This window comes from Pseudovirgaria hyperparasitica, assembly GCF_010093815.1.
Source record: "Pseudovirgaria hyperparasitica strain CBS 121739 unplaced genomic scaffold EJ05scaffold_18, whole genome shotgun sequence".
Classification (NCBI taxonomy): Eukaryota; Fungi; Ascomycota; class Dothideomycetes; order Acrospermales; family Acrospermaceae; genus Pseudovirgaria; species Pseudovirgaria hyperparasitica.
The window spans coordinates 255,835-279,323 of record NW_022985566.1 but is presented as its reverse complement, the minus strand read 5'-3'; the positions used below and the strand labels follow the sequence as shown (position 1 = coordinate 279,323).

The following is a 23,489-nucleotide window of genomic DNA, read 5'->3' as shown; positions in this document are numbered from 1 at the left end:
GATTGCTCTATTAATTATGGATTTCAACTTATGGATCAGCGCGGTGGAGATCACGCTTATACCTTGCTACCGCCCTTTCTTTTGTCTCATTGAAATCGACGTGCGGCCGCGGATATCCTAGCTTTTCAAACTCACTCTTGCTTAGTCTCTCATGTGGAGCGAACACCGCTTTTCCTTCGACATCTCGCAGCTCCTTGACCCATCTTCGGATGTACTCTCCATCTTTGTCGTTGCGCTCTGCTTGGCTAACAGGATTGAAAACAGTATAACTTGGCTCCCATCCCTGCGTGTTGTTACAGACGTCCCAATCCACTAAATGCTCTGCAAAGTAACGTTCTCCACGTCGATAATCGATGAGCAGGTTATTCCTGAGATAGCTAGCGGTGTTCATCCGCAACCTGTTGTGCATCCAGGCTTCTTCCTTCAGATGCCTCATACCAGCGTCAATCAGGGGAACGCCTGTATTTCCTCCGCACCATTTCTCCCATCCTTCTTTGTCGTCCTCCCACTGCACAAAATTGAACTTGAGGTTTTGCGGCAGGTTCATCACAGTGTGAGGTGTAATAACCACAACCTGTCTGTAGAACTCGCGGAACACAATCTCCCGGACCCACGCAGCAAGACCACGGTTGCCACTCGACTCACTGAAATCCGTGCTTCCCCCGTTCTGCTTCCTTGCCATATTTAAAGCCTCGCGAACACTGATTGCCCCAGATGAGAAGTATGGCGATAAGCGACTCGTGGAGTCTTTGGCCGGATTGGAGCGGGTCTCTGCGTATGTCTGTAATTTGTTGGTCACGAAATGTTCGAGTCGCGCCATACCCGCATCATGGCCAGCAGGCCACAGTCTACGAATTCGATCGCGTTCGTCTTTGGAACCAAATTGTTTGTTCTCTGGTAACGATGGAAGCGCTGTGTCAAATAGCGGTCTGTACTTGCTCAGTACAGATTTCTCGTTAGGTTCTGGATCGCTATAGAGGTCCAGAAGATCCGGACTGCTGCTAATTTTTGAGAGCCACGCTTTGTGATATGGGGTGAACACTTTGTGTGGACCGCCACTTCCGTTAAGTATAACGCCAGGTTCTAGTACAGTCTGATCGTGCACGAGTTCGACGGCAATGCCTGCATCCTTCAGCTGAACTGTGATTTTCTTGTCGCGTCGCAACTCGTCAACTTCATATTCCAGATTTGCGTATACGTGGGACACGTCATTGTTCTTGACGAAAGACACAATTTGCTCTGTTTTGTCTCCGCGCTCTGGTGCCTCAATGATGGCTAAAGGAATATGCTTCTCGCTCAGTTGTTCCCTCATGAGCCGGAGGCACTCAATAATGAAATCTGATCGTGCAGGGCTGGTTCCATGCCATTCCAAATCCTTTGGTGAATAAAGATATGCGGTAATCAGTGGAGCTTTGTTCTCCTTCGCAATCTTGGAAGCGGCGTCCAAGGCTCTGTTGTCGTTGATACGCAAGTCTTTGGAGCGAAACCAATGAAGAACTGTCTTCACCTCCGAGACTTTGTGCGCGTCTTCAAGAATTTCTTTCAATTCGTCTAAGGGCGTATGTGCGTCAATCTCCTTCGCACGCTTTGTATGTGGGTGTCGAAGTTCGTCGGTCTGCGATGATGATCGTTCATGTTTTGACATCTTTGATTTAGATTTCCAACCCGTCAGGTTTGTTGTCGAGGATGTGCGTAATGATGCACGATAGCACCTACACGAGCATTGTCTGCTCCTAAAGGGCTGAATGAGCTTTCTACGGAGTAGGGAATGTGTTAGACGGATATGATATAGATGAGTGTAGAACATCAGAAGCTCGACAGTACATAGAATAAAAGCACAAGTATGGAGCCTCGGACACACATATTCAATGAAGCCCACGGTCGATGTTCGCATCACTACATCATCGATCGGTAATTACCCTTTATATGGACCCGATCGGAACCAGAGAACCCTCGCTTATCGAACACCAGCCACTAAAACCCGTTCCGCAGCAGTGTCTCATCCACAGAGTTACTTTAGTGCTGATGAAAGAACTACACATAACATTTACAATAATGTCATCACGTCGTAGGATCATAGATAGTCTGCGACGTGTTTATCATTATGTTAAATAGGCATTCTGGAACGCTCTGCGGGCGTCGAAGTTGGTCACCTCGGGAGTGTTTGCTTCACTATTTCATATTTATGGTTGAAAATGATTTCTGGCTTGGTAGTCAACAGTTTAAGAATTTTAAACTCTTCCTGACAGTCATACATTCTTCTGTGGGATGATTGCAAACTAGCAGGCATACTACTTTTGTCATCGTGGTGAGATTCATAGTCGCGTGTACCTTCAAAAAGTGAAGAGTGACAGCGAAACTTAGACTTCGACAATGGATACATGCTTGCAGGTCAACATGTCCAAGGCGAAGAATACAATTCATGCGCCACACGCCATACATGGCCTAGCGGTAAGCACGGCCACGAATGCATCTGGTTCCTTGGTTGTTGTTGCCCCTCGCAACGCATCAATAGCTACATAGTAATGCCTACCAACTTCGCATTCTCGAGTGTATGCTGACCGTAGAACTCTACCGCAACCCTCTCTACGAATCCCCTACATCACTCCGAGCGAAATATATATATGCTGCTCGCGCATTTGTATATTTGATTGTCGCTGTAAGTCATCGCAGCTGCTTAGTCGACCATCAATTGACCGTCAAGCGAAGATGGCTACGCCTGCTAGCTCACCAGAGAAAAGTGGTCACCGCCGCAACAGGTCGACCACTGTCTTGAAATCGATCATGTCCTCTCGATCACCTCACAAGAGAGCTCCGTCAGACGGTACTGCCCTTTTCAAATCGGCGAAAAGCGAACATACCCATGGAAGCTCAACATCACAACCAATATTGGCTCCTCCATTAAACATTCAACAAGCAGCGAGTGCCAGAGTTTTGGGCGAAATCTCGAACCCAGCTGGCTCGCGTTCCACAAGCAAGCAACAAGCTAGGGCTAGTACGACGCAAGGGAGCCCGAGCAAAAAGGCTCAAGGTTCCATGCGATTACGATCATTTGTAAGAGATAAAGAGCCAAAAGATACACCTCCCCATTTCATCAAGGATGTGTCCAAGCAGCCCAAGAAGACAAAGTCATCAACAGGCATATCAAACATGTTTGGAATCGGAAAATCCCGTGGCGACGTGCACCCGATTCCTATCGAACCCAAGGACAAAGAAAACACTACACCTCCAAATTCGGCAAACGGAATCGCTGAAACCCCAATATGGTCTCAATTTCGCTCGCAGTCGTACCAGACTGCGCCCAATGCCTCTGCCGTTGCACTCAGCGATCGCCACGTCGCCGAGGAAGAAATCGTCAAATATACGCCTACGGATTACTCTCCATCGAAGCAGATAAATTTCCAAGCCTCTGCTCGACCGACTTTACAAAGCAGAAGTACATCTGCTCCGCGACCGAAATCTGAGCACCTACCACATGATTCATCAATGTCTTCACTACTAGACAGCATGCAACGCAAGATAAGCGGCGAGAGAGAACGTATTCCACACGCAAGGGTACCAGTCGAACGCTACAAGCAAGAGCCTATGGGCAAGTTCTCATCTTCTGGATTCGTTGGACCATCTCAGAAAAAGGGCGGTCGAGTAAAGGCTGCAGTTGCTGCATACAACGTAAAATCGCGAGACGTGCAAGGGGAGCCTTCTATGGACCCTGACACCATTGCTATTGAGTTTGAGGCAGTTCTGGTATGGCCAAACGTCGACCAAGAGATATGACTTAATACTAATTACTCCGTTAGGAATCGAGGAATGTACCAGATGTCGTCCGCTCCAGAATGAGAACATTGGCCGACCGTGTAAAGATTGACTTCATCATGAAGCACAAGACAGAAAGCTCAGGACCTACGCGGGCCTCACCTTCTGGATCCGCTGAAATGATGGGATCCTTGCCGAATTGTTCAGATGTTTCCAGCACAGGAAGATCAACTAATAGTCAGAAATTAGATGATGAAAAACATAGAAACGGGTCTGATGTTTCACCCTCCAAAAAGGGGCGCCCCCGAAGCCGGACTTTCACCTTTAATAAAGGAGACTCACCAACCAAGAAACCAAAGTCTGAAGAGACAAATGCAACCAAGTCCGATAAGCCACATACAATAGCTAAATCGCCTTCATCGCGGTCTTTATCATCCGTCACTTCAGTAAAGAGTTCATCCTCTTCGAAATCTACAAAAACAGCTGTCCCAGAAGATTTCGTAAACTATCTACGCAAGACTACAAAACCTCAAGAAGTTGAAGTCGGGAAACTGCACAAGTTACGTCTCTTACTGCGCAATGAAACCGTTGCGTGGGTCGATTCGTTCATCAGCCAGGGTGGTATGGGAGACGTGGTAGGCCTGATCGATCGTATCTTGGAGCTGGAATGGAGGGAAGAGCATGAAGATGCATTGCTCCACGAGACCCTTTTGTGCTTGAAGGGACTGTGCACAACGAGTCTTGCCCTCCATAAACTATGTGAATACGAGTCGAAGCTCTTTCCCACACTTCTGAAGATGCTTTTCGACGAGGAAAGAAAGGGCCCAAGCGAGTTCACAACCCGGGAGATTGTGATCAGAGTGTTATGTGAGTTTCGGAAGCTACGCTTTCTTGCGTTGCATAGATGCTAATATGAAGCAGTCACTCATTTGTGTGCTGCTCGAGGGTCGGACCTCCCAGGACGTGCACGAACCATATTAGGGTATCTTCAAGATCCTGCTCCCCCAGAAGAGGCAAAGCCTCTTGCTTTCATCCTAGAGATGCATCAACCTCGCCCATATCGGATCTGGTGCCGCGAGATCGTGAACGTGACCAAGGAAGTCTTCTGGATTTTTCTCCATCATCTCAACGTGATTCCACTGCCCTCTAACGCCGCCATGGAAGAACCTTCGATACGTTCGGAAGGCTCCTCATCGGCGCCATTATCACGTCCTTATTCGTACCCACTTATGACAAGTGGTCCTAAGCAAGACTATACTATGGTCCACTTTCCACAGCCACGGCCTCCAGTCCCGGCTGCCCCATATATAGGAGGTGTTGAATGGGATGCCACCCAGTACCTTGCTACCCATATGGATCTCTTGAACGGAATTATAGCTTCCATACCGACCGTGACCGAACGAAACAAGCTCAGGGCCGAGCTGAGAGCGTCAGGGTTTGAGAAGGTTATGGGCGGAGCGCTTCGTACTTGCAAAGAAAAGTTTTATGGGCACATACATGATGTTTTGCGGGAATGGATTTTGGCGGCTATAGATGACGGCTGGGACGCCAAAGCAGTGAGAATGGGGGAAACTGGGCAGATCAGCCCCACCAAAAGCGTCAAGGGAGGCAGTCCGATGAAGAAGAAAGAGCCGCCACCCAAGATAGAGACTTTACCACAGCTGGGCTTCGGGGTCGATGAAGATAGGAAGAGAAGAAGCACGAGTGTGGTCGATGAGTGGCTGGGAGTCTGAAGAGAAATCCCAACCACAAGAGGAGGATCGAGAAATGAAATGCACACAAGCACGGCTACGAGAATAAGAGCTGGCGCTGCGAACGGAACATGAACGACACGAATTTACTGCAGCATTACTTACACCTTGTTGAACGAAAACGAAATTGTCTTCTTTACGACTGATGTCATCTCATTGGGCCGGAGTAGTCATCCTTGTGGAGTTCACGGGGGAGTTCTATGTATATGTATATATATCATTGACAAATGGTTGTATAACTTAGCTAGTGATGGCTTCTAGCAAGTTATACTTCTGATATTACCTTTACATGGCATACGTTACACGTGAAACCTATATATGGTGTTTATGACTGCCAAAGTGTCTGTTACATAGAAGTTGATACCTAATATGTGATAAATCAAGAATACCCATGTCCCCACTCTCGTGGTCTAGGGTATTATTCCAAGATTAGTAACATACTTGGAAGGGAGTCTTTTCAGTCTGTGTGTACTAGGAGATCTGCCTTAACGTGGTCAATAAAAGGGTCGCACTCAATATGACCGTTTGTAAATCCTTCGTAGCTTCATACCCAGGCGAATTATGCCACCGAGAGGCAGCCAACAGCACTAAAGACAATATACATCCCAGGCTCCCAGACCGGCCTTATATCGATAGAGACCAGAGCTGGCGCGGACGCAAGGTAACGCGTGAAGGCGATATCAGGCAAGTGAACTCGGATCAACTGTGCTCTGCATGCCTTTGCATTTATCTCCTTATTAAAGGTACCCCTTTTTTAGGGCGCAGTCTTAAGACTTGTCGTCGCCTAACCACGCTGGCGATGGAGTTTATTCACCATATCTTGCAGACTGAAATTTTGTACATACATTGGGGATGTATTATACTGCGCGCAAAAACATCTGTCGAGTATGTAATTGCGCAAAATCAGCATTTAGCTCGGCCGGGCATTTTGGACGTCGGGACAATGCAGGCAATAATGCAGGCGGCCTCGAAAGTCACGTGTGCCGAGTTGCAGCCGAGTCGTCTAGTCCTAAACGCCTTCCCAGTTCTCACTCACCCGACTGCATCTTCCAGCCCCTCTCCCACGCAAGCACCATCTCGTCCCAAGCTCTTCTTTTCTCTCACTATTCTGGCTGCATACCTCCACTGCGCTCATCATTTCTCCAGGCACCTCTTGCCCCTTTGCATCCACACCACAAAAGTTCACTGACCATGTCGTGGTGATATTTAGTCACCTTCCTGCACCTTGTAAGCCCCGAGCGGCGTACCCAGACGCAGGATCTCCCCACTGGGGTCTATAATCAGGGACTACAGCATTCGACTACTTCTATGCGGCTCGGAATACCACGTTAGTGTGTACGAATGATCAGTTGAGTCACAAGAACCGCTTTCACGCGCCTCTCTTGTTTCGACTTCGCGTCGGCTTAAACCGCCCCTTCCGATATGAACATGACCCCAACTGAGAGCGACTTGAGCGGCGACTCCTTCGCGACGACTACGTTTACCTCGGCGGGTGCCTCGCAGTCAACTCACGCTTCTCCAACTTCGCCAACCTTCCTGAAATCTGCGTCCCGTCCACGTACCGCTTCCCGATGTAAAGACATATCGACCGCAGCGTCACTGCAACGTATGGATCCTTTCACAGATACTGTAGGACGCTATGCCTATGCTCCGGCCACCAAAACGACTGTTGTAACGACTACAACCACAACAAGTGTGACACTCCCGCCGTTAATAGTCAAAGCCCCTCGTCAGCTTCAAAATCGAGACCCGAAACTCTATCCCCTGGCAGCGTCATCCACACCAGCATATCTTAAGGATCTCACATTTGACATTGGAGGAATGCCAGCACACTTCAGGGAATCGGATGTACCTGAGCAGACTTTGAAGGAGGTATGAAATTCGACCCCCAATATCAGCCAGTCCTCCTTAACAGGTTATCCGGGTTTGACTCCTTGTATTCGCTGCTGACCATGAACAACAGACAGAAAACCAGATCGCTTTTCTGGAAACAGTAAAAGGCGCCGTCGAGTCTGCCAAACATCCTGAGAACCGCTATGAAACTCCAAATCGACCCCTTCGACGCTCGAACTCACACATGTTCAAAGTTTTGGCAGAGCAGAGACTGCCTGGCTCACTCAGAAGAAAAAGGGCATCTCCGTCACATATACCCTCGATCGCTGAGGCTGCTGAGATTGCGAGCCTGCACCGGCAGCATAGGAAACAGAAAGCACCCGTGCGTGAGGCTGGCACAGCCGGCTATAGCTCACTCAGGAATCACCAAAACCCCCTGGAAGAGAATGTAAATCCTACGACACCGGATACGGACGCTGGCGCTCCTGCTCGTTTTGGTGCACCCCACGCGAATCTGCGGTCGGAACCAGCTCGATCAAGGCTGGCCCACGGTCAACAGAGAGAGTATTTTGATCTGGATCGGCGGTCTACGAGCTCTGATGGGAATGTGTGGGCGGATCAGATCGTTACAAGCTCACGGGTTACGTCAAACGATCCATTGACGCAGACGGGAACGGGGCTTGGACTAGTTGCCTTTGCCCTTGAAGGTTCTGGTGCGGCAGCGACGCCCCCAATCGCGGATGCAGACCTTGAGCTTGCCAGTCAACCTGAAGCAACCGATCACAGCTTCCGTCGTCCGACACGTCCGCCGCCTCTAGATACGTTAGCAACACAAGATGCTAGTCTTCCGAGCCCTAGTTTATCACCTATCACTGCTGCAGCGAACGCGGCATTGCATGGAAACCAAACAGGAACTTCATCAACCACTCTAGATAACGACGACGAGAATGATGTTTCTAGCTTAGATATATCTGACATATTTGAGGAGACTATAGGCGACAAGATTCATCGTAGACAAGTCACCGATGGAATTCTTCCAGATCACCTTGTTGACCCGAATGGGCCGTCATCGGACACGAATCTTCAAGCCCCGACTCTCATGGATATTCCCGCGATGATCGACTCATTCGACGCGATGCCAGATGCGATGAAAACGTACGTCATGTTTCAACTTCTAAGACGCTGCTCGAAGCCTACTTTACACTTTATCGCCGACACAGTCAACCCAGCTTTGAAGTGCGACTTTCTTGGCCTTCTTCCTACAGAATTGAGCCAGCATATTGTAAGATACCTGAACGTGAAAAGTATGTGTCGAGCTTCGCAGGTATCGAAGAAGTGGAGAAGCATTATCAATCAAGATGAGAAAGCTTGGAAGGATCTACTCGAGGCCGATGGTTTTGACCTTCCTGTAGACGAGATTGGTCGCGCAGTCAGAGAAGGTTGGGGGTGGCAATACCCACATTCTGCTGAAAGCTATGAACGCGATTTACGGGAATCGACTGTGCCGTTGGGAGACGGCTCTCCGGTTACTTCATCACCGGGCTCGGCAGTTCTCGGAGAGGTTGAAGTCATAGCTCTTTCCAGACCAAAGAGAAAGGCCACAGCAAAATATGGTACCAAAAAGCGAAGAAAAGTGCTTGTAGCGAACTCAAAGGGTAACGAGCTGTCCAAGCACCCGTCTTGGATGAAATCACTGGACAAGGCCCAAGGACCTATGGCATTTGCAGATGCTGCACTGCTGGCCGTACCGAACCCAAATGTTGGTCTTCCAAGCCTCCGCAACCTTCATCTCTATAAATCGCTTTATCAGCGTCACTACCTCATGCGCAAGAGCTGGATGAAGGAAGACACTCAGCCGCATCACCTCACATTCCGTGCTCATGGGCGCCATGTCGTTACTTGCCTCCAGTTTGACACCGACAAGATTCTTACGGGCAGTGACGACACACACATTAACGTATACAACACAAAAACAGGAGAGCTAAAGGCTCGTTTGCACGGACATGAAGGAGGTGTCTGGGCGCTTCAATATGAAGGCAATATTCTTGTGTCAGGTTCTACGGATAGGTCAGTCCGTGTATGGGATATCGAGAAAGCAAAGTGTCTACAGATCTTCCAAGGTCATACTTCTACCGTCCGATGCCTCCAAATTCTCAAACCTACTAAGATTGGAGAGACTGCCAATAAGGAACCTATAATGATGCCGAAGGAGCCTCTGATCATTACTGGATCGAGAGATTCTACACTACGTATCTGGAGGCTTCCTCAAGTTGGTGATCATCAAGTCCATCAAGTTGCGCAGCAAGCAAATGATTATGAGAATCCGTACTTCATCCGGCAACTTACCGGACATCATCACTCTGTACGTGCGATCGCTGCCCACGCTGATACACTCGTAAGTGGCAGCTACGATGCAACAGTCCGCGTATGGAAAATATCCACTGGCGAGGTTGTCTACCGCCTGTCTGGACATGCGCAGAAAGTGTATAGTGTTGTGCTCGATCACAAAAGGAACCGGTGCATAAGTGGCTCTATGGACAATCTTGTCAAGGTCTGGTCCCTGGACTCTGGCCAATGCTTGTTCAATCTTGAAGGCCACTCCTCGCTTGTGGGCCTCCTAGACCTCAGTCACGATCGTCTTGTATCTGCTGCTGCAGATTCTACGCTTCGTATCTGGGACCCCGAAAACGGCCAATGCAAGTCAACCTTGAGTGCTCACACTGGTGCTATCACATGTTTCCAGCACGATGACCAAAAGGTAATCTCCGGGTCCGACAGAACTTTGAAGATGTGGAACGTCAAGACTGGCGAATGCGTCAAGGATCTCTTGACAGACCTTAGTGGAGTCTGGCAGGTCAAATTCAATGATCGTCGTTGCGTTGCAGCAGTGCAACGCAACACACAGACCTACATTGAGGTAAGTCTGATAGAATCAATCTGCTAGATGAGATACTAATCGTTCCGCTTAGGTCCTGGATTTTGGCGCCTCTCGCGATGGCATACCACCCGATCAACGGGGTCGACGCATCGTCGTCGATAGCAAAGGCCGAGAGATCGAAGATCTTGAGGAATTCACGGACCCATTAGATCCTGCGCAACCATGAGTAACACATTAACATCTACACATTGCGACACCCCTTGCCACTTTTCACCACTGTATACCCATTTTGCATCCACGGCTGACCCCCTGTCTGACCGCGCGGCGTTGCGTTGCTTCTTTTTTTTTGTGTTGTTTTCAAAGAGATTTGATGACGCAAATTTTACTACCTGATATCAACACCATCACCTGGTTGCAGTATTTGTCGGCGCACTTGTATTCATGGGCCGGAGTACTTATGGAAATGGTCACGATCATAACGAAGCGATGGCGTACATCACTGGCGCTGGACATGCCACATGGTTATATGTCTTTTCGAACGTGCAAGGCACGTCTTTGTTCATGGCATACAAGGTACATGTTTTATGCATCATATGTTTACTTCTAACCTCATTGAAACGTGAATATTCATTAAAATGTAGACATATCTACATAACTCCTCATATGCAAACATTCGATATAAGCGTATCAGTGAATGCCGAACCTGCTCACGTAGATGTAATCAATTGATGTGCCACTACTCAACCGATCTAACGCAATGCCAAGACCCCATGCACAACTTTAACAGTCCCGCGGAATTCTTGGCTCTTATCGATAACTGTGAAATGCTTCCTGGGCGACAATTTACACATGTTGCTTATAAGCCTGAGCTTCAAGTGATCTCTCCCGCACTTATACAACGTCAACCCAAGTATGCTTGACCGAGACTTTCACCAGTTGGTCTCTCACTCATGCCATCATACCTATACCACCTAGCCTTGGAGCTATATACTCAGCCTCCAGCTTCCTTCAAGCCGAAAACACTCATCGTGAAACCTCATGAGCAATACCTCCCACCACCCGAAACAGACATATTTCAGACTCCTCTCCCAACTCACAGTAGTTCTACTTGGGGCATACCATCAAGGCCACTCCAGAAGCGCTCCAAGGCTACCTCTACACATCCTGACACCGTCCAGGCACCTGGAATTGCCCCGAGGCCAGCCTACCAACGTAGATTCAGCCATCGCAACGGGTCCTCGCAAGGTGAGCTTGGTAACAGCCCGGTTCCACTCCACCAGACAACGGTACTTGCTGCACGATCGTATTCGCCGACTCATATCGACTGGCGTTTCAATACTGTGTGCATACAAAGCATCGATATGGTACCTATCGATGGGACTGAGGGAGCACGGGCTCAAGTCAAGAATCTTGACGAAATACCTAGCTCAATAGGACTCTCCACGAAGGGTCGCTTCACGCTGGCAGGGCCTCGAAATACCGAGGTCGGCTGGGGTGTCGTGCACCTCTATAGGGATGAGAAAGAGACACCATGGCTTGACGATGACACGTCTAGTAGTGCGGGCTCGGATAATGAAAGGGCAACAGAAGTCAGTGGAGGTGTGTTTAAAGAGGAGGACTGTACAACGTTGTGTATACTGGCCGTGCCATCCTACATGACGCCCTCGGACTTTCTTGGTTTCGCCGGCGAGAGGACCAGGGAGGATGTCAGTCATTTCAGACTGATTAGAACAGGGACGATGAACAAATACATGGTGCTAATGAAGTTTCGAGAAGCAGCGAAGGCAAGGGCTTGGAGAAAAGAATGGAACGGAAAATTGTTCAATAGTATGGAGGTGAGCAATTGACGTCTCCTTTATGTAATATATCTAACAACCATCTAGCCGGAGAACTGTCAGGTCGTCTTCGTTAAATCGATTGAATTTAGGACGCCAGACTCGCACGGCGACCCTTCGAACTTTCCAGCCAATACTAACGATCCTTTCACACCAGCGCCCGGACTGAAGCCTACAGCTCCCTTACCTACAGACACAAGTTCCCTCGCTTCATCGCTCTCGACAAAGCCCCTTGCGCCTCCGACAGCAAACCTTGTAGAACTACCAACTTGCCCCGTATGTCTGGAACGAATGGACGAGACGACCGGCCTCCTGACGATCCTTTGTCAACACGTCTTTCACTGCGCATGTCTAGAAAAATGGCGAGGGACTGGCTGTCCCGTTTGTAGATACACACAGAACGATGTTACGGGGAGCAAAGGGCTCGCATCCGGCGGTGACGCTGCAGAAAACGAATGTACTGTCTGCGGATCCACGTCTAACCTCTGGATCTGTCTAATCTGCGGCAACATTGGCTGCGGCCGCTACGACGAGGCCCACGCGTTTGCCCATTACGAAGCTACATCCCATGCCTATGCCATGGACGTCAACAGCCAACACGTCTGGGACTATCCAGGTGACGGCTACGTACATCGCCTCATTCAGAACAAAGCAGACGGCAAACTCGTCGACCTCCCCGCCGCTTATTCCCGTAATCCTTCGTCTCACCCCGGCATGACGGCATACGGCGAAGATACCATCCCCCGCGAGAAATTCGATAACATGGGTATGGAGTATACCTATCTCCTCACCTCCCAGCTTGAGAGCCAGCGCAGCTACTACGAAGAGCAGCTCGAGCGCGCCGTCGACAAGGCCTCACAGGCCGCGGCCTCTGCCGATGAAGCTGTGCGCACCGCATCCGCGCTCGCCGCCCAGGTCAAACAGCTCCATGACCAACACGTCGCCGCGCAGACGTCCATCGCGAGTCTCGAGAAGGACGTCGCGCGTCAAACTGCACGCGCAGGCGCATCCTCCGACCTAGCGCGGAAATTCACAAAGCAGTACCAGGAAGAAAAGAGCATGAACGAGAGTCTGATGACGCGCATCAAGTTTTTGGAAGTCAAGCAGAAGGAGAAGGACGAGCGGCTGTGCGTGTTGGAAATGGAAAAGGCGGAGCTGGCAGAGCAGAATCGTGACTTGAGCTTCTTTATCAGTGGGGGTGAGAAGTTGAAGGCGTTGCAGGGGGAGGTGGGAGAGGAGGTGCAGCAAGGGTTTGTGGAGGTGCCTAAAGAGGACAAGGGCAGGAGGAAAGGGAAGGGAAAGAAGTGAGTCGCACGGTGGCATGTTGGCTTTAGCGGGTGTTATGTCAATTTCGTGCATGGGCTTTGGCGTTGGATGGGCATTTTCGGACTGGTGATATCCTTGAACTGTATAGATATAGATATACTAAGCGCGCAGCATTACTTTGACCAGAGGACTGACTGACATGCGCGATGTATAGATAGTCGATATGAGAGACGGTCTTTCGACCTAATATATCTTGGAAAATTTAGACACGAGTGTCCAGAGGAATTGGCATTGAATACCGCGACTAAGAGATCGATCACATACCAGAGGTTTCCACTTGAGTGAGTATATGCCGATAATGTCCTCAAAAGTCGTCAGTCGTAAGAAGGCAGTGGGAATTTATTATGCTTTCAATCTACGTGAGAAGTGTTTTAAACGACGTCTAGCTACCTGCTTAGCCATTTCGATACTTTGGAAACGGCAAAACTTGTTCTGTATAGCATTGTTAAAATTTGCAAAAGACATATATGTGCTGCTGGACATGCCGGTAGCAGCAAGAGAATCTACTGCATGCCAAACACACTCGAAAAGCGAAACATCCTGAGAGCATAGCACAGATAGCCGTCTCGTCATGCTAAGTATGCATATAATGAATATGCCAATAGCCAAGCTGTCAGGATTTCTATGACAATGCATGCAAAGATCAAATAGATAATGTAATACGTTCTTTTTCTTTCTTCTTCCACATCTTCTGTCTGTTTGAAGACGTCATCAGGGCCAGAGAATTCAGGGATCATGGCGAGCGGATAGCAATAAGTGGTTTGGAAGGGTAGTCAGAGATGTTGGTGGCTTCATCCGTGACGAAGGGCCTTAAACATCCGTAGGTATATCTTCTGGTGTGTATGTCGACCACGATCAGACACGAAGTCAGTCCTCCTATTCGCAGAGGTATCGTTCTATGGCCGGGTCTCGTGTGGTATGAAAAGCGTGCAGATACGTCATTGTGAATATATCAGGGATGATTGTGGGTTACAATGCATTGTCATTTTACCACTGCTTAAATTGCGTTTTTGGCGAATATCAGAAAATGTTACATTGAATCTTACTGTTCCCAGCCACCCAGCTGTTGTTACGTTATCGGGATTGGGTCATTTGCTTTTGCGTGCGTATTCGTGACACACTCCATGAGGATTGAGGGCGCTCAAATGGATAACCTGGCTGGACATGCCTGACGATTCTAGTCGAGCCTCATTGGGCTGCTGTTGACATGATGAAGTCTAATGTATCATGTTGGCGCGCCAGTTTGGAGACAGTGACAATGAGGACATCGCTATAGGTGACAAGGTCAATAATACTGATATACATTAATGAATAAGAGTGCGTTCATCCAGTGCTAACATAACTGCTCATCGCGTGCTGTTATAGTCCGGTGGGACTTTATTGCATTCGCTATGCCTTCGGTTGAAGAACGCGGGGACTGCACGACACGGAAGGTCGTTAATAGGCTCTGTTGATGTCTTCGATATTGTTGTTTTTTTCGTAACTTGTGTGATAGTTAAGTAGGAGTACGAAAAACGTGTAGACTGGGAGCACTGATCATTGACCCAAGGGAAGTATAGGACAAAGATGCCGATCCGGCTAAAGGTATCCACTACTGGTTTGAGCATAGATGCCACGTCGGGTTGTGAAAGTGAGCTCGCCACGATCCTAACGCTGTGTGTGGTGATACAAGCGGGGGTTGAATATGCAGCACATGTAAGTAGGTCTATCAGGTCATCTTAGCTTCTGATAGGTTCAAATCGACCAGTTCTATGCGTATGATCATCACCTACATGATCTAGGCCATGATTGAACGCTCCTGATTGGATGTAGCATGCAGTGCAATTGTACACACACACGCGGCTGTCAAGCATGTAGCGGAGATGTATCCAAAACATCCGGACAAGGTCCTCTTGTCAATCGATAGCCAGTCCTAGGATGAGCATGTCCGCTTGTAGCCGTAACTGACGGGCGTATAAATCGCTGGCCGACACAGAAGTAATCTAGTCAAGCGGCATGGCCCGTCGTAGAGTTACAAGACATGCCAGCTTCCCCACGCCAAGAGAGGGGATAGTTAGAAAGGAATAAATCTGACCTGAACTGCATGAACGACTTCGCCATACGAGAGATGCCATGTACATCTCAATGCTAGGTGGCCAACTCAGAACGCACGATCCCAGATATACTCAGCTGCAAACTGCCTGGTTCAAGTGCTTAAATCATGCACATCCCGTAGCGCCATATTATAGTGTCTGAGGCTTCTGAGCTCCACACAAGATGGGCGGGGAAATTGACCGGAAGTAGCCGAATAAGTTACTAGCAAGAGAGAACCGTTACCGAGGGCATCTACGTCGATACGAAGACGGGTAGGCGTGATGGTTGTTAGACGGCAGGATGAAGGAAGTATTACTAAAGCAAGAAGCAAAATGGTAGTGCTATGCGTAACGTAGGATCATCATTATGGATCAACCCTAATTGCAAAGCATTGTTGGTACTGGGCCAGTTGTCAGCGGTCTCGGGGCATCAATGACGCAATTGAAGTTTTGAGACGTAGGCTCGCGAGTGGCGCGGAGATGAGCGGACATACGAGGCACCGTATTCTATCGTAGAGAACGATGGCATGAGACGTTGGAGATGGCACGTAGTGATTCATGATTCTGGTCAAACTTGTCTGACGCTGTTGTACGAAAACAGGTACCGTCTCCGGCAATAGACCATGTTCAAGGAGGTTGTGCTGGGTGAGTATGGAGCAGGCCTGTAGAGGTTATCATTAGCGTCTGACGTGAATGTACAAGAAATAGTGATTGTGAATATATCAGCAGACGGACTCTCGATCCATAGCGTCTCGTGCAGCGTGCATGACGCAAAGAGGTAAGCCAAGTGCGATGGTTGACAAGAAGAGGCTGGTGGTAGCTGCAGGTCGACGAAAGCAGACGAGTAGGAAGAAGTAGCAGGTTAATATGCAGAAGTAGCCTGACGTGGGAGGGTTCTGGTGGTGGTGAAGATAATTATACGAAGAAGGATGAGATGAGTGGTGCATGCAAGATAGAAGGCGATGGCCGGGATAGGAAATGCCGCATAACAGATCACGAGTCTCAGGTAATGTTACCCCACGCTAAACATCCTGTCTGGGATTAGCGTTTGCATACCGGTACGTACAGTGCGAGGTGGAGTGTGCATCTACACGGAGAAAACAAATCACCGACATGCAGTTGAGAAGAATCCGAGTGCATTAATGCTATGCAAGTCGGTCGAGAGCTAAGTACCTAAACCAGGCAGGTAATTAAAGGGAAAAAGGGAGAGCGGGGAAAAGGCAAAGCAACGGCAAAGTAAAAAAAAAAAGGCGGCGTCGAACAGGGTCCTCAGGCCGCCGCTTTCTCCCGTGGCGGGACCCGCCAGTGTCAGCTATATACACAGTACTGGAGCTACGCACACGGAGCAGACGCCTCACATGCCTCAGGCGCTTCCGACCCCTCTTTTTTGCACTTTTCACCCTCCATTCACTTGCGCATCTTAGCTGATTTATTAAAGGACAATGCTGAGCAACATGTCGGTACGCTACGAGCGGCACAATTTAGAATTCTATTAGTACTGTGGCATGTGGCCTTCCCTTTTTTTCCCACTCTGTTATAGAAAACTCCCGAGACTGCTAAATGCTGAAAGCTGACTGCAGACTGCATCTCGCATAACAGCATCTACGACGTTGCGTCTCTCTTCTATAACGCTGAGCAACGTGTTCCCTCTCGTATGAGGTCCGGTCGACCCCCCGCAGATCCGATCAGCCACCGGCAGTGTACATAGTACATCAAACCCCCCTCCCAGGGCGAGACAGGACCCCCCACGCATCTCTCTCTATCTGCACGTAGCCGCCAGTAGCGAACAATTCGAATCGTCACACTGCAGCGACAACAGGAACAACAAGGACTACAGACGTTGGCTCGTCTTCCTACGCTTACAAGTCTGCATTTGCCTCTGCATCCGCAGCACCCTATCCGTCACCTGCATTTTTGTCACTCTGCGCCTGCGCCCGGGGGCTTGTATTGTGTACTACATCTTCCTGGCTACCCCGGACTTTGCGAGCCACACGAGCAAGAAGCGGTTACGCCATTCATCCGCCTCGACCTTTGCAACAAGAAGACTCTGTCCCTCTACTTTCCAGACCCTGCATCGAAATATTGGCCGATCATCACCATTCTGCTACCTGATCTCTTGCTTGGCCGCGCTGCAGCCCTGGTGATACGGCCTAGTGTCCCCTGTTCCCCTCCCTCGATACACTTCCAGCAGGTATCCCCTCTGCCAGTCCTCTAGACTCCTTAAATCGCTCTTCATCGTCCGACGCGTCTCACATATTGCCATCTATCTACGATCCACTTTCTCCTCCCCATTGTCCATACTCCCTATCCTGAACGCACACGAAAGTAAAAGGCATGAACTTCAAAAATAACACTGCTCATTGGCCCGTTGGACAGGAACATATCAATCGTTGAATTAAGTGCTGAGTCAACTTGGCTAAAATCATTTTTCCAACGCATTGATTGGCACTGGCTTCTGTTCTGTGTCGAGCCGTTGGTTTCTTTTTCCTGTTTTCTACAGGCAGCGAGCTTCTGGACCAGTACCACACCCTTGTGTTACGTCGAGGCCGCATTTTCCCAGAACTTCAGCCCGCCACTCTACACACATCATCCCTGTCTATATCCAGTACCGCTGAGCTTGTTCCAATATCGACTTTCCCATTGTCTATCCCGAGCGCCAAGGTATGGATTCTTCGTTGACGTTGTTGAGTGCTCACATTCAGCTACTCGTGAGTTTCCCATTCCTCACTCATCATTCATCATTCATCATTCATCATTCATTTGCGGTCGGTGATATGCACACAAGGAACGTACATCGATGTCAATTCGTCAGCTTCACCGTTGCGTGGCTTGCTTTATATAGCTAGTACCACTCCCCAAATACGATTTTGGCACGGTAATCTCAGATACCCTCCTTTTGCTTTTTCCTCAATAGTATCCCCAGGCTAACATGGTTGTTTACACAAAGGACACACAGTTAGCACTAATTCACATCCCACTACCCTTGTACTATACTTTTCTACAGCCCATTCTTGCTCTCCTTCTGCCTGCCAAAAATCGACCCGACTCATCTGGAAGCGATGGCATCTCGAATGCACGACCAAGAACATGGCCTTATGAGCACCCTTTCGTCAATGTCTCAGTCACGCCGGTCGAATGCTCAGTAGTTTGCTCTCGAGTTTCTGCAGAAAAGCTGTTCCTTCCAGTTCTCGAAGCACTTCCAGAAACATCTCGTTCGCAAGTCTCTGTGGGCAATGAGGACTTCATAGTAATGCAAGTTGACGGTGAAGGTCTAGATGCTGGCCAACGAGTACTTGAATTGACAAGTCCACTTGCAATGGCTGGAATGTATGTTCTGAAATATCTGAACAACACGATCCAAGCTAACTTTCCCAGCTCGATATTCTTCATTACCACCTATTTCTCCGACTACATACTCGTGCCCCTCCGATGCCGAGGACAAGTCGTCCATGCCCTGGAAGATCGTGGATTTCAATTCGAGCAGAACACATCCACTTATGTCAATCCGACTCACCAACGCCGAGCATCTACTGACATCCCACCACCTCCAGGGACGCCACCACCTGCGACCGTCCACGAGCTCCAGACCAGAACTTTTGCTACGCTAAAGCGACGTCACATTGTGCCAACGGTTGACTCAGAACTGCGTCTCATTCAGTGCGCAGGCAGCCGAGATAGCTCAATCCACACCAATGGGAATGATTCAAAGTCTTTCTCTCCTCAAGACGATGCTCTGCACCTTGGACTTGTGAAATGCTTCATCACACTACCGCATCCTCCGTTTCTTTCACTTACCTTGACGGATACGGAGCCTGCTTCCGTCTTACTGGAACAATCACTTGTATCCAACTTCACTTCTCGCGATAACGTGCTACTTGGGACGCAGTCAGACTGTCTTATACCGATCACGCTTGATTTGCGAGACCTACCGCTCGAAGCTACTGGTATTGTATGCGGCGTAGCAGGCAGACTGGTGGGTGGAACAGCGCATGGCAGTCTCCAAAGCCCAGTGGAGATGAGCTATCTCAGCACAGCGCGTGCCGGTACTGTCATGGTCAGCGAGGACGAGCTCGACCGAGCACTCGAGGCACTCAAAGGTGGCGAGAACGGGGTCTTGGCGGATTGATAACTCTCAGCCCTGGAGCTGAGCTCTAGCGGATACGGCGCTACCGTTGTCCCAACTTTCTTTGCGAATGGCAGAACAGCGATCGCCTGGCGTTTTTCGCTAATCACTGCTCAGCAGCACAGTGAGACATGCACAGCTTTTTCAGTACTCGCTATGGCAAAACAGTTCACCCAATCAGACCTACCATGTTTGAGGTCTCATCGTCAGATCTCATCATCATCAGCATCATCAGATGCGGCTCGCGTTTATCTGCATCGCAAAAATAGCTGACTCGCATGTCGGTTTGATCATGTGCAGATTCGGTCCAGACCGAAGAATGACAATGCCTTCATGCACGTAATGACCGATTTGGCGACTTGACATCCACACTTCGGCATGAAGACCGACCATCAAGAACCAATTCCGTTCCTGCCTTACCATCACCCACGCACGAACGACCACGACTCGATGGGGTTGGACTTTTTTCCTTACTTTTACGCACCTACCAAAAACAACTTTTGTCTTGCATTTACGACCCTCCTCCAAAAGTTTATTCTCCGCATTGTATGCATGGCATCGGAATCATCTCCACCAACCAACAGATCTCTACTCATTCTTGTATCGCATTCATGTCCAACTCACTCTTTCATCCTCTTCTCAGCATGTCAGACCTCAAGCACCCACCCATACCTGCATTAAAATTTCTCACTCTTTCTCTTCCCAGCTCTTCTTATCTTCCCTTTGTGCATATAAATTCCATGATTCGAAATCGTCGGCGTTCGCCTATGGGGCATACCATGACGATGAGGCATGCAGCATGGGCAGACAGCCGTTCGGGAAAATGAAATGCATACATTGTATGCATATGTAGGTATGCTTGTGGGGGCAGGTAATTACTACTACTGTACCGTACACTTTGTCGAACGTGCATCGATGTTCTTGCATCTACATGACTCGACGACCATCTGCCCCGCCAACTGACGCAATGAATTGATTATGTGCGTTGGATATGTGCATGTGCTGCTGCTGCTACTGTTGCTCCGCTTTCTGGTCCACAATGGCAGATGATACAGAGGAGCAGCGACATGGAATTGACTCGTGTATCGGTGCCATTGATGTGAAGATGCTATCTCAACAGATCGATCTTATCGGACCTGACACTGCACCTGTGGCTGGACCGCGCCATGAGAAAAAGGCGCCCCCACAAATGATCAGCAGCATACGGTACAGTAGCCGCATGACGGAATCTTGGTAATGCAAAGGCGAGAAAACCTCCTGCAGAGCCAAAAAGTAGCGGATGACTATATCAGCCATGGCAGAATCAGCCATGTCCATACGCTCGGTATGATCTCGACTTGGTAATTATGTGGTAGGACGAAGTAAGCTGCCGTGATCATCTCCACATGCGCTGCAGCCGTTCCCGATCGGATGGAACACGGGCGACGACACACAGAGCCTCATATAACCTGCATCATTATCTGATGATCATGATGCTTGATGCTTGATGCTTGACGCTAATTGTATATATAACCAGCTATTCTTTGACAGACCTGCCCTCTCGGAGAATACGCGAGGAAAACGAGGAAAATGTTAGCCTAGGTAGTCTAGCAACAAAGTTCTAGACTTCCCCCCAGAGGTGGAGAGAGCAGGAACAGTCTAGCTTGCTTACATACGAACACCCTACCTAATAAGCTCCTCAGTGTAAGCCATGGAGTCAATTCCTCAAGCCGAAGAGCTCGGTTGAACGCGGTCCAGCCTGTGATCGATTCTTTGCTATCCATCCACATGTGCTGCTGATGCTTAGTCAAGCTCGCACTCTAGTAAGGTGCGCATGATCACTGCTTCAGCCCTATGAGCTGTCAAAATAGCCGCGCCAGCGCTGCAGCCGCGCGACGGCACCACCATCGCAGTATTATCGTGTCGGTGGACGCCGATGTTGTCGCATCACGGCTTGTTTCTGACTGGCTGTAACAAGTTCGAGGCTGTTGACGATTCAATACCAACGCTGACCAGTGAGAAGCCTAAAAGCTGGCGTTCGAACAAGTTGAGGGGGTGGCGATATGATCCCATAGGCTGTTTTCAGGGCGTAGAGCAATATATTTTGACAACATCGTGAGATTTCAGAGGCCATGGGGGGCCGATCATTGGCTTTGTCCGAGTGCGCTAAGAGGATGTCGTAGGATTGTTGCGTTGGGATAGGCCTGCTAATAATACTACTGTGTATACACACGTGGCAGAGCAACGTAGAGGCTGGTTCTCACACCGCTGCTCTCAACGAACGCTCGTGGTCTAGCTAGACACTGGGATTATTGGTTGCTGGTCTTGAGATCAGGTTAGTGATTTGGGTATATCGTGAGACTTCGGTGACTTTAGCGACGTATCATTGGGCCATCGGTGTGCGGATAGATACATTCTGTGGTAAGAGAGATGTACCTGTTGTCTAGATTGACCGATGCTCACTCCGGAGAGTCGAATAGTCGGTAAGACGTGCGTGAGATGACGGCGGATGTCAGCTTGAGGAAGACCAGTATTTCAGTGACAGGCGATAGATTGAACTCCATCCTCATGGCTGTGCTCAGTTGGCTGGACTTTCGCTCCATACGACGACTGTACCTGATCAATTTCAGCAAATTTGTAAGTTAGATTTCGCATGCGATCTCACCGTCGCCACCAGCACTGGCCCACTCTCTTCTGGCATTGCATACTGTGACAGCACTGATTACGTCCTTCTTCTTTGCCTTCTCGCTTGTTGGCATGTTGCCTCCAGACTGGTCAGTATGCTTTAACGCGTGCAATAATTTTCCAGTCAGGAAGTCCCAGGCATCAATATTTCCATCCTCGGAGCCACTCAGAACTACACTGTCATTGAACCCCAGAGTCGAACGGAGACGATATGTCTGATTTCTATACTCTGGAGCCTTGAAGCTCTGGAGAAGCTTCCCGTTGGCTTTGTCCATAAGTCGAATTGTCGAATCGAGAGTACTCACGAGGAGTGACGCACAATCCTTCGTTGGAGTGACGGACGTTATTGAGCCTATTGGGCATGTCAGCGATACTTCGATATACTCGAGAGATAGCATAATCTTACTGCCCATGGCGTCCTGGTATATGCTACCCATTCGAATGTCGTATGTTCGAGTTGATCCGTCTACAGAGCCAGTCATAATCTCCGCACCTCTCACTTTAACGCTTGAAACACTATCACGTGCCTCATCGAGCGTCATGATAGGTTTGTGTGCCTGACTCTTCGTATCCCATAGTTTGACCGTGGAGTCATAACTTGCTGAGTCAAAAGTCAGTCATTGTAGCAATATTAAAGACATGCATCCCGGATATAATATTTCGGCGCGTTTCCTAGACACGTACCACTAGCAACGACACTCGCATCGTCCCCTCCAAATGCTACGCTTTCTACACGCCCAACATGACCCATAAACCTCCTCGTTGTTTGAGCCGTCGCGACATCCCACAGGAACACCGTCTTATCTCCACCGCCACTGACGAGCCTGGCATTGTCCGCTGAGACAGCTATGTCAAGAACCTCGTATCCGTGGGTCTCATATTTCTGAATAAGGCGGCCTGTCGATGGGTTGAATAAGCGAATGATCCTATCGGTGGATCCCGTGAGCAGCTTCCGTATCGTTAATGAGATTCGAAATGCATGACACGGGATGTCAAGGAGCATATGGACATACGTAGGTCGCGGTGCCAGCGCTGTAGGTTAAGGCATGGACTGGACCTGCTTCTCGTTAGCTTGAACCCTGCTCAATGCCAAGTGAATATCGCTGTACCGTTATGTCCGCCTAATCTAGCCAACCGGTGAGTAGGCAGTTGTGCGCCCATTACATAGCACCGATGTTCATGTTGAGGCTGTTAGGAGCTTGGATGGTTGGTTATCAATTGGAAATTCCTAGGCCAGGGTCCAAGCTCAAGTCA

The 23,489-nt window shown here is 49.2% G+C and overlaps 6 protein-coding genes across 6 annotated transcripts; 4 read left to right on the top strand and 2 right to left on the bottom strand.

Annotated features, from left to right (window-relative positions):
- Positions 1-28: 28 nt before the first annotated feature.
- Positions 29-1,645, bottom strand: EJ05DRAFT_489634 (Cryptochrome/photolyase FAD-binding domain-containing protein; the record flags this gene model as incomplete). The annotated part of the gene is made up of 1 exon (XM_033745801.1): positions 29-1,645. The coding sequence occupies one exon, from the start codon at positions 1,643-1,645 to the stop codon at positions 29-31; it is 1,617 nt and encodes a 538-aa protein (XP_033596373.1).
- An 877-nt stretch (positions 1,646-2,522) lies between these two features.
- EJ05DRAFT_541485 (uncharacterized protein) lies at positions 2,523-5,789 on the top strand. Its single transcript, XM_033749666.1, has 4 exons — positions 2,523-2,659; positions 2,710-3,744; positions 3,798-4,620; positions 4,675-5,789. The coding sequence occupies exons 1-4, from the start codon at positions 2,555-2,557 to the stop codon at positions 5,484-5,486; spliced, it is 2,775 nt and encodes a 924-aa protein (XP_033596372.1). The 5' UTR covers positions 2,523-2,554; the 3' UTR covers positions 5,487-5,789.
- Positions 5,790-6,548: 759 nt separating this feature from the next.
- Positions 6,549-10,893, top strand: EJ05DRAFT_479945 (WD40 repeat-like protein). Its single transcript, XM_033744776.1, has 3 exons — positions 6,549-7,376; positions 7,468-10,254; positions 10,307-10,893. Exons 1-3 carry the CDS (start codon positions 6,933-6,935, stop codon positions 10,439-10,441), a joined length of 3,366 nt encoding a protein of 1,121 aa, XP_033596371.1. The 5' UTR covers positions 6,549-6,932; the 3' UTR covers positions 10,442-10,893.
- Positions 10,894-10,993: 100 nt separating this feature from the next.
- On the top strand, positions 10,994-13,582 carry EJ05DRAFT_514409 (zf-UBP-domain-containing protein). The gene is made up of 2 exons (XM_033748527.1): positions 10,994-12,050; positions 12,099-13,582. The coding sequence occupies exons 1-2, from the start codon at positions 11,166-11,168 to the stop codon at positions 13,356-13,358; spliced, it is 2,145 nt and encodes a 714-aa protein (XP_033596370.1). The 5' UTR covers positions 10,994-11,165; the 3' UTR covers positions 13,359-13,582.
- A 4,795-nt stretch (positions 13,583-18,377) lies between these two features.
- Positions 18,378-19,574, top strand: EJ05DRAFT_504515 (uncharacterized protein; the record flags this gene model as incomplete). Its single annotated transcript, XM_033747579.1, has 2 exons — positions 18,378-18,775; positions 18,824-19,574. 2 exons carry the CDS (start codon positions 18,378-18,380, stop codon positions 19,572-19,574), a joined length of 1,149 nt encoding a protein of 382 aa, XP_033596369.1.
- Positions 19,575-21,766: 2,192 nt separating this feature from the next.
- EJ05DRAFT_159935 (WD40 repeat-like protein) lies at positions 21,767-23,440 on the bottom strand. The gene is made up of 5 exons (XM_033739396.1): positions 23,345-23,440; positions 23,249-23,292; positions 22,920-23,184; positions 22,645-22,836; positions 21,767-22,587 (listed from the first exon to the last, which is right to left on the bottom strand). Exons 1-5 carry the CDS (start codon positions 23,394-23,396, stop codon positions 22,193-22,195), a joined length of 948 nt encoding a protein of 315 aa, XP_033596368.1. The 5' UTR covers positions 23,397-23,440; the 3' UTR covers positions 21,767-22,192.
- Positions 23,441-23,489: the final 49 nt, after the last annotated feature.

Coding starts and splice junctions, on each gene's coding strand:
- EJ05DRAFT_514409 (XM_033748527.1), top strand. CDS start 11,166: ATGCCATCATACCTATACCACCTAGCCTTGGAGCTATATACTCAGCCT. Junction 12,051..12,098: donor AATTGTTCAATAGTATGGAG/GTGAGCAATTGA, acceptor ACAACCATCTAG/CCGGAGAACTGTCAGGTCGT.
- EJ05DRAFT_541485 (XM_033749666.1), top strand. CDS start 2,555: ATGCTGACCGTAGAACTCTACCGCAACCCTCTCTACGAATCCCCTACA. Junction 3,745..3,797: donor TTGAGTTTGAGGCAGTTCTG/GTATGGCCAAAC, acceptor TTACTCCGTTAG/GAATCGAGGAATGTACCAGA. Junction 4,621..4,674: donor GATTGTGATCAGAGTGTTAT/GTGAGTTTCGGA, acceptor AATATGAAGCAG/TCACTCATTTGTGTGCTGCT.
- EJ05DRAFT_479945 (XM_033744776.1), top strand. CDS start 6,933: ATGACCCCAACTGAGAGCGACTTGAGCGGCGACTCCTTCGCGACGACT. Junction 7,377..7,467: donor CTGAGCAGACTTTGAAGGAG/GTATGAAATTCG, acceptor CATGAACAACAG/ACAGAAAACCAGATCGCTTT. Junction 10,255..10,306: donor ACACACAGACCTACATTGAG/GTAAGTCTGATA, acceptor CGTTCCGCTTAG/GTCCTGGATTTTGGCGCCTC.
- EJ05DRAFT_159935 (XM_033739396.1), bottom strand. CDS start 23,396: ATGGGCGCACAACTGCCTACTCACCGGTTGGCTAGATTAGGCGGACAT. Junction 23,293..23,344: donor TAGATTAGGCGGACATAACG/GTACAGCGATAT, acceptor AACGAGAAGCAG/GTCCAGTCCATGCCTTAACC. Junction 22,837..22,919: donor TGCGAGTGTCGTTGCTAGTG/GTACGTGTCTAG, acceptor CTTTTGACTCAG/CAAGTTATGACTCCACGGTC.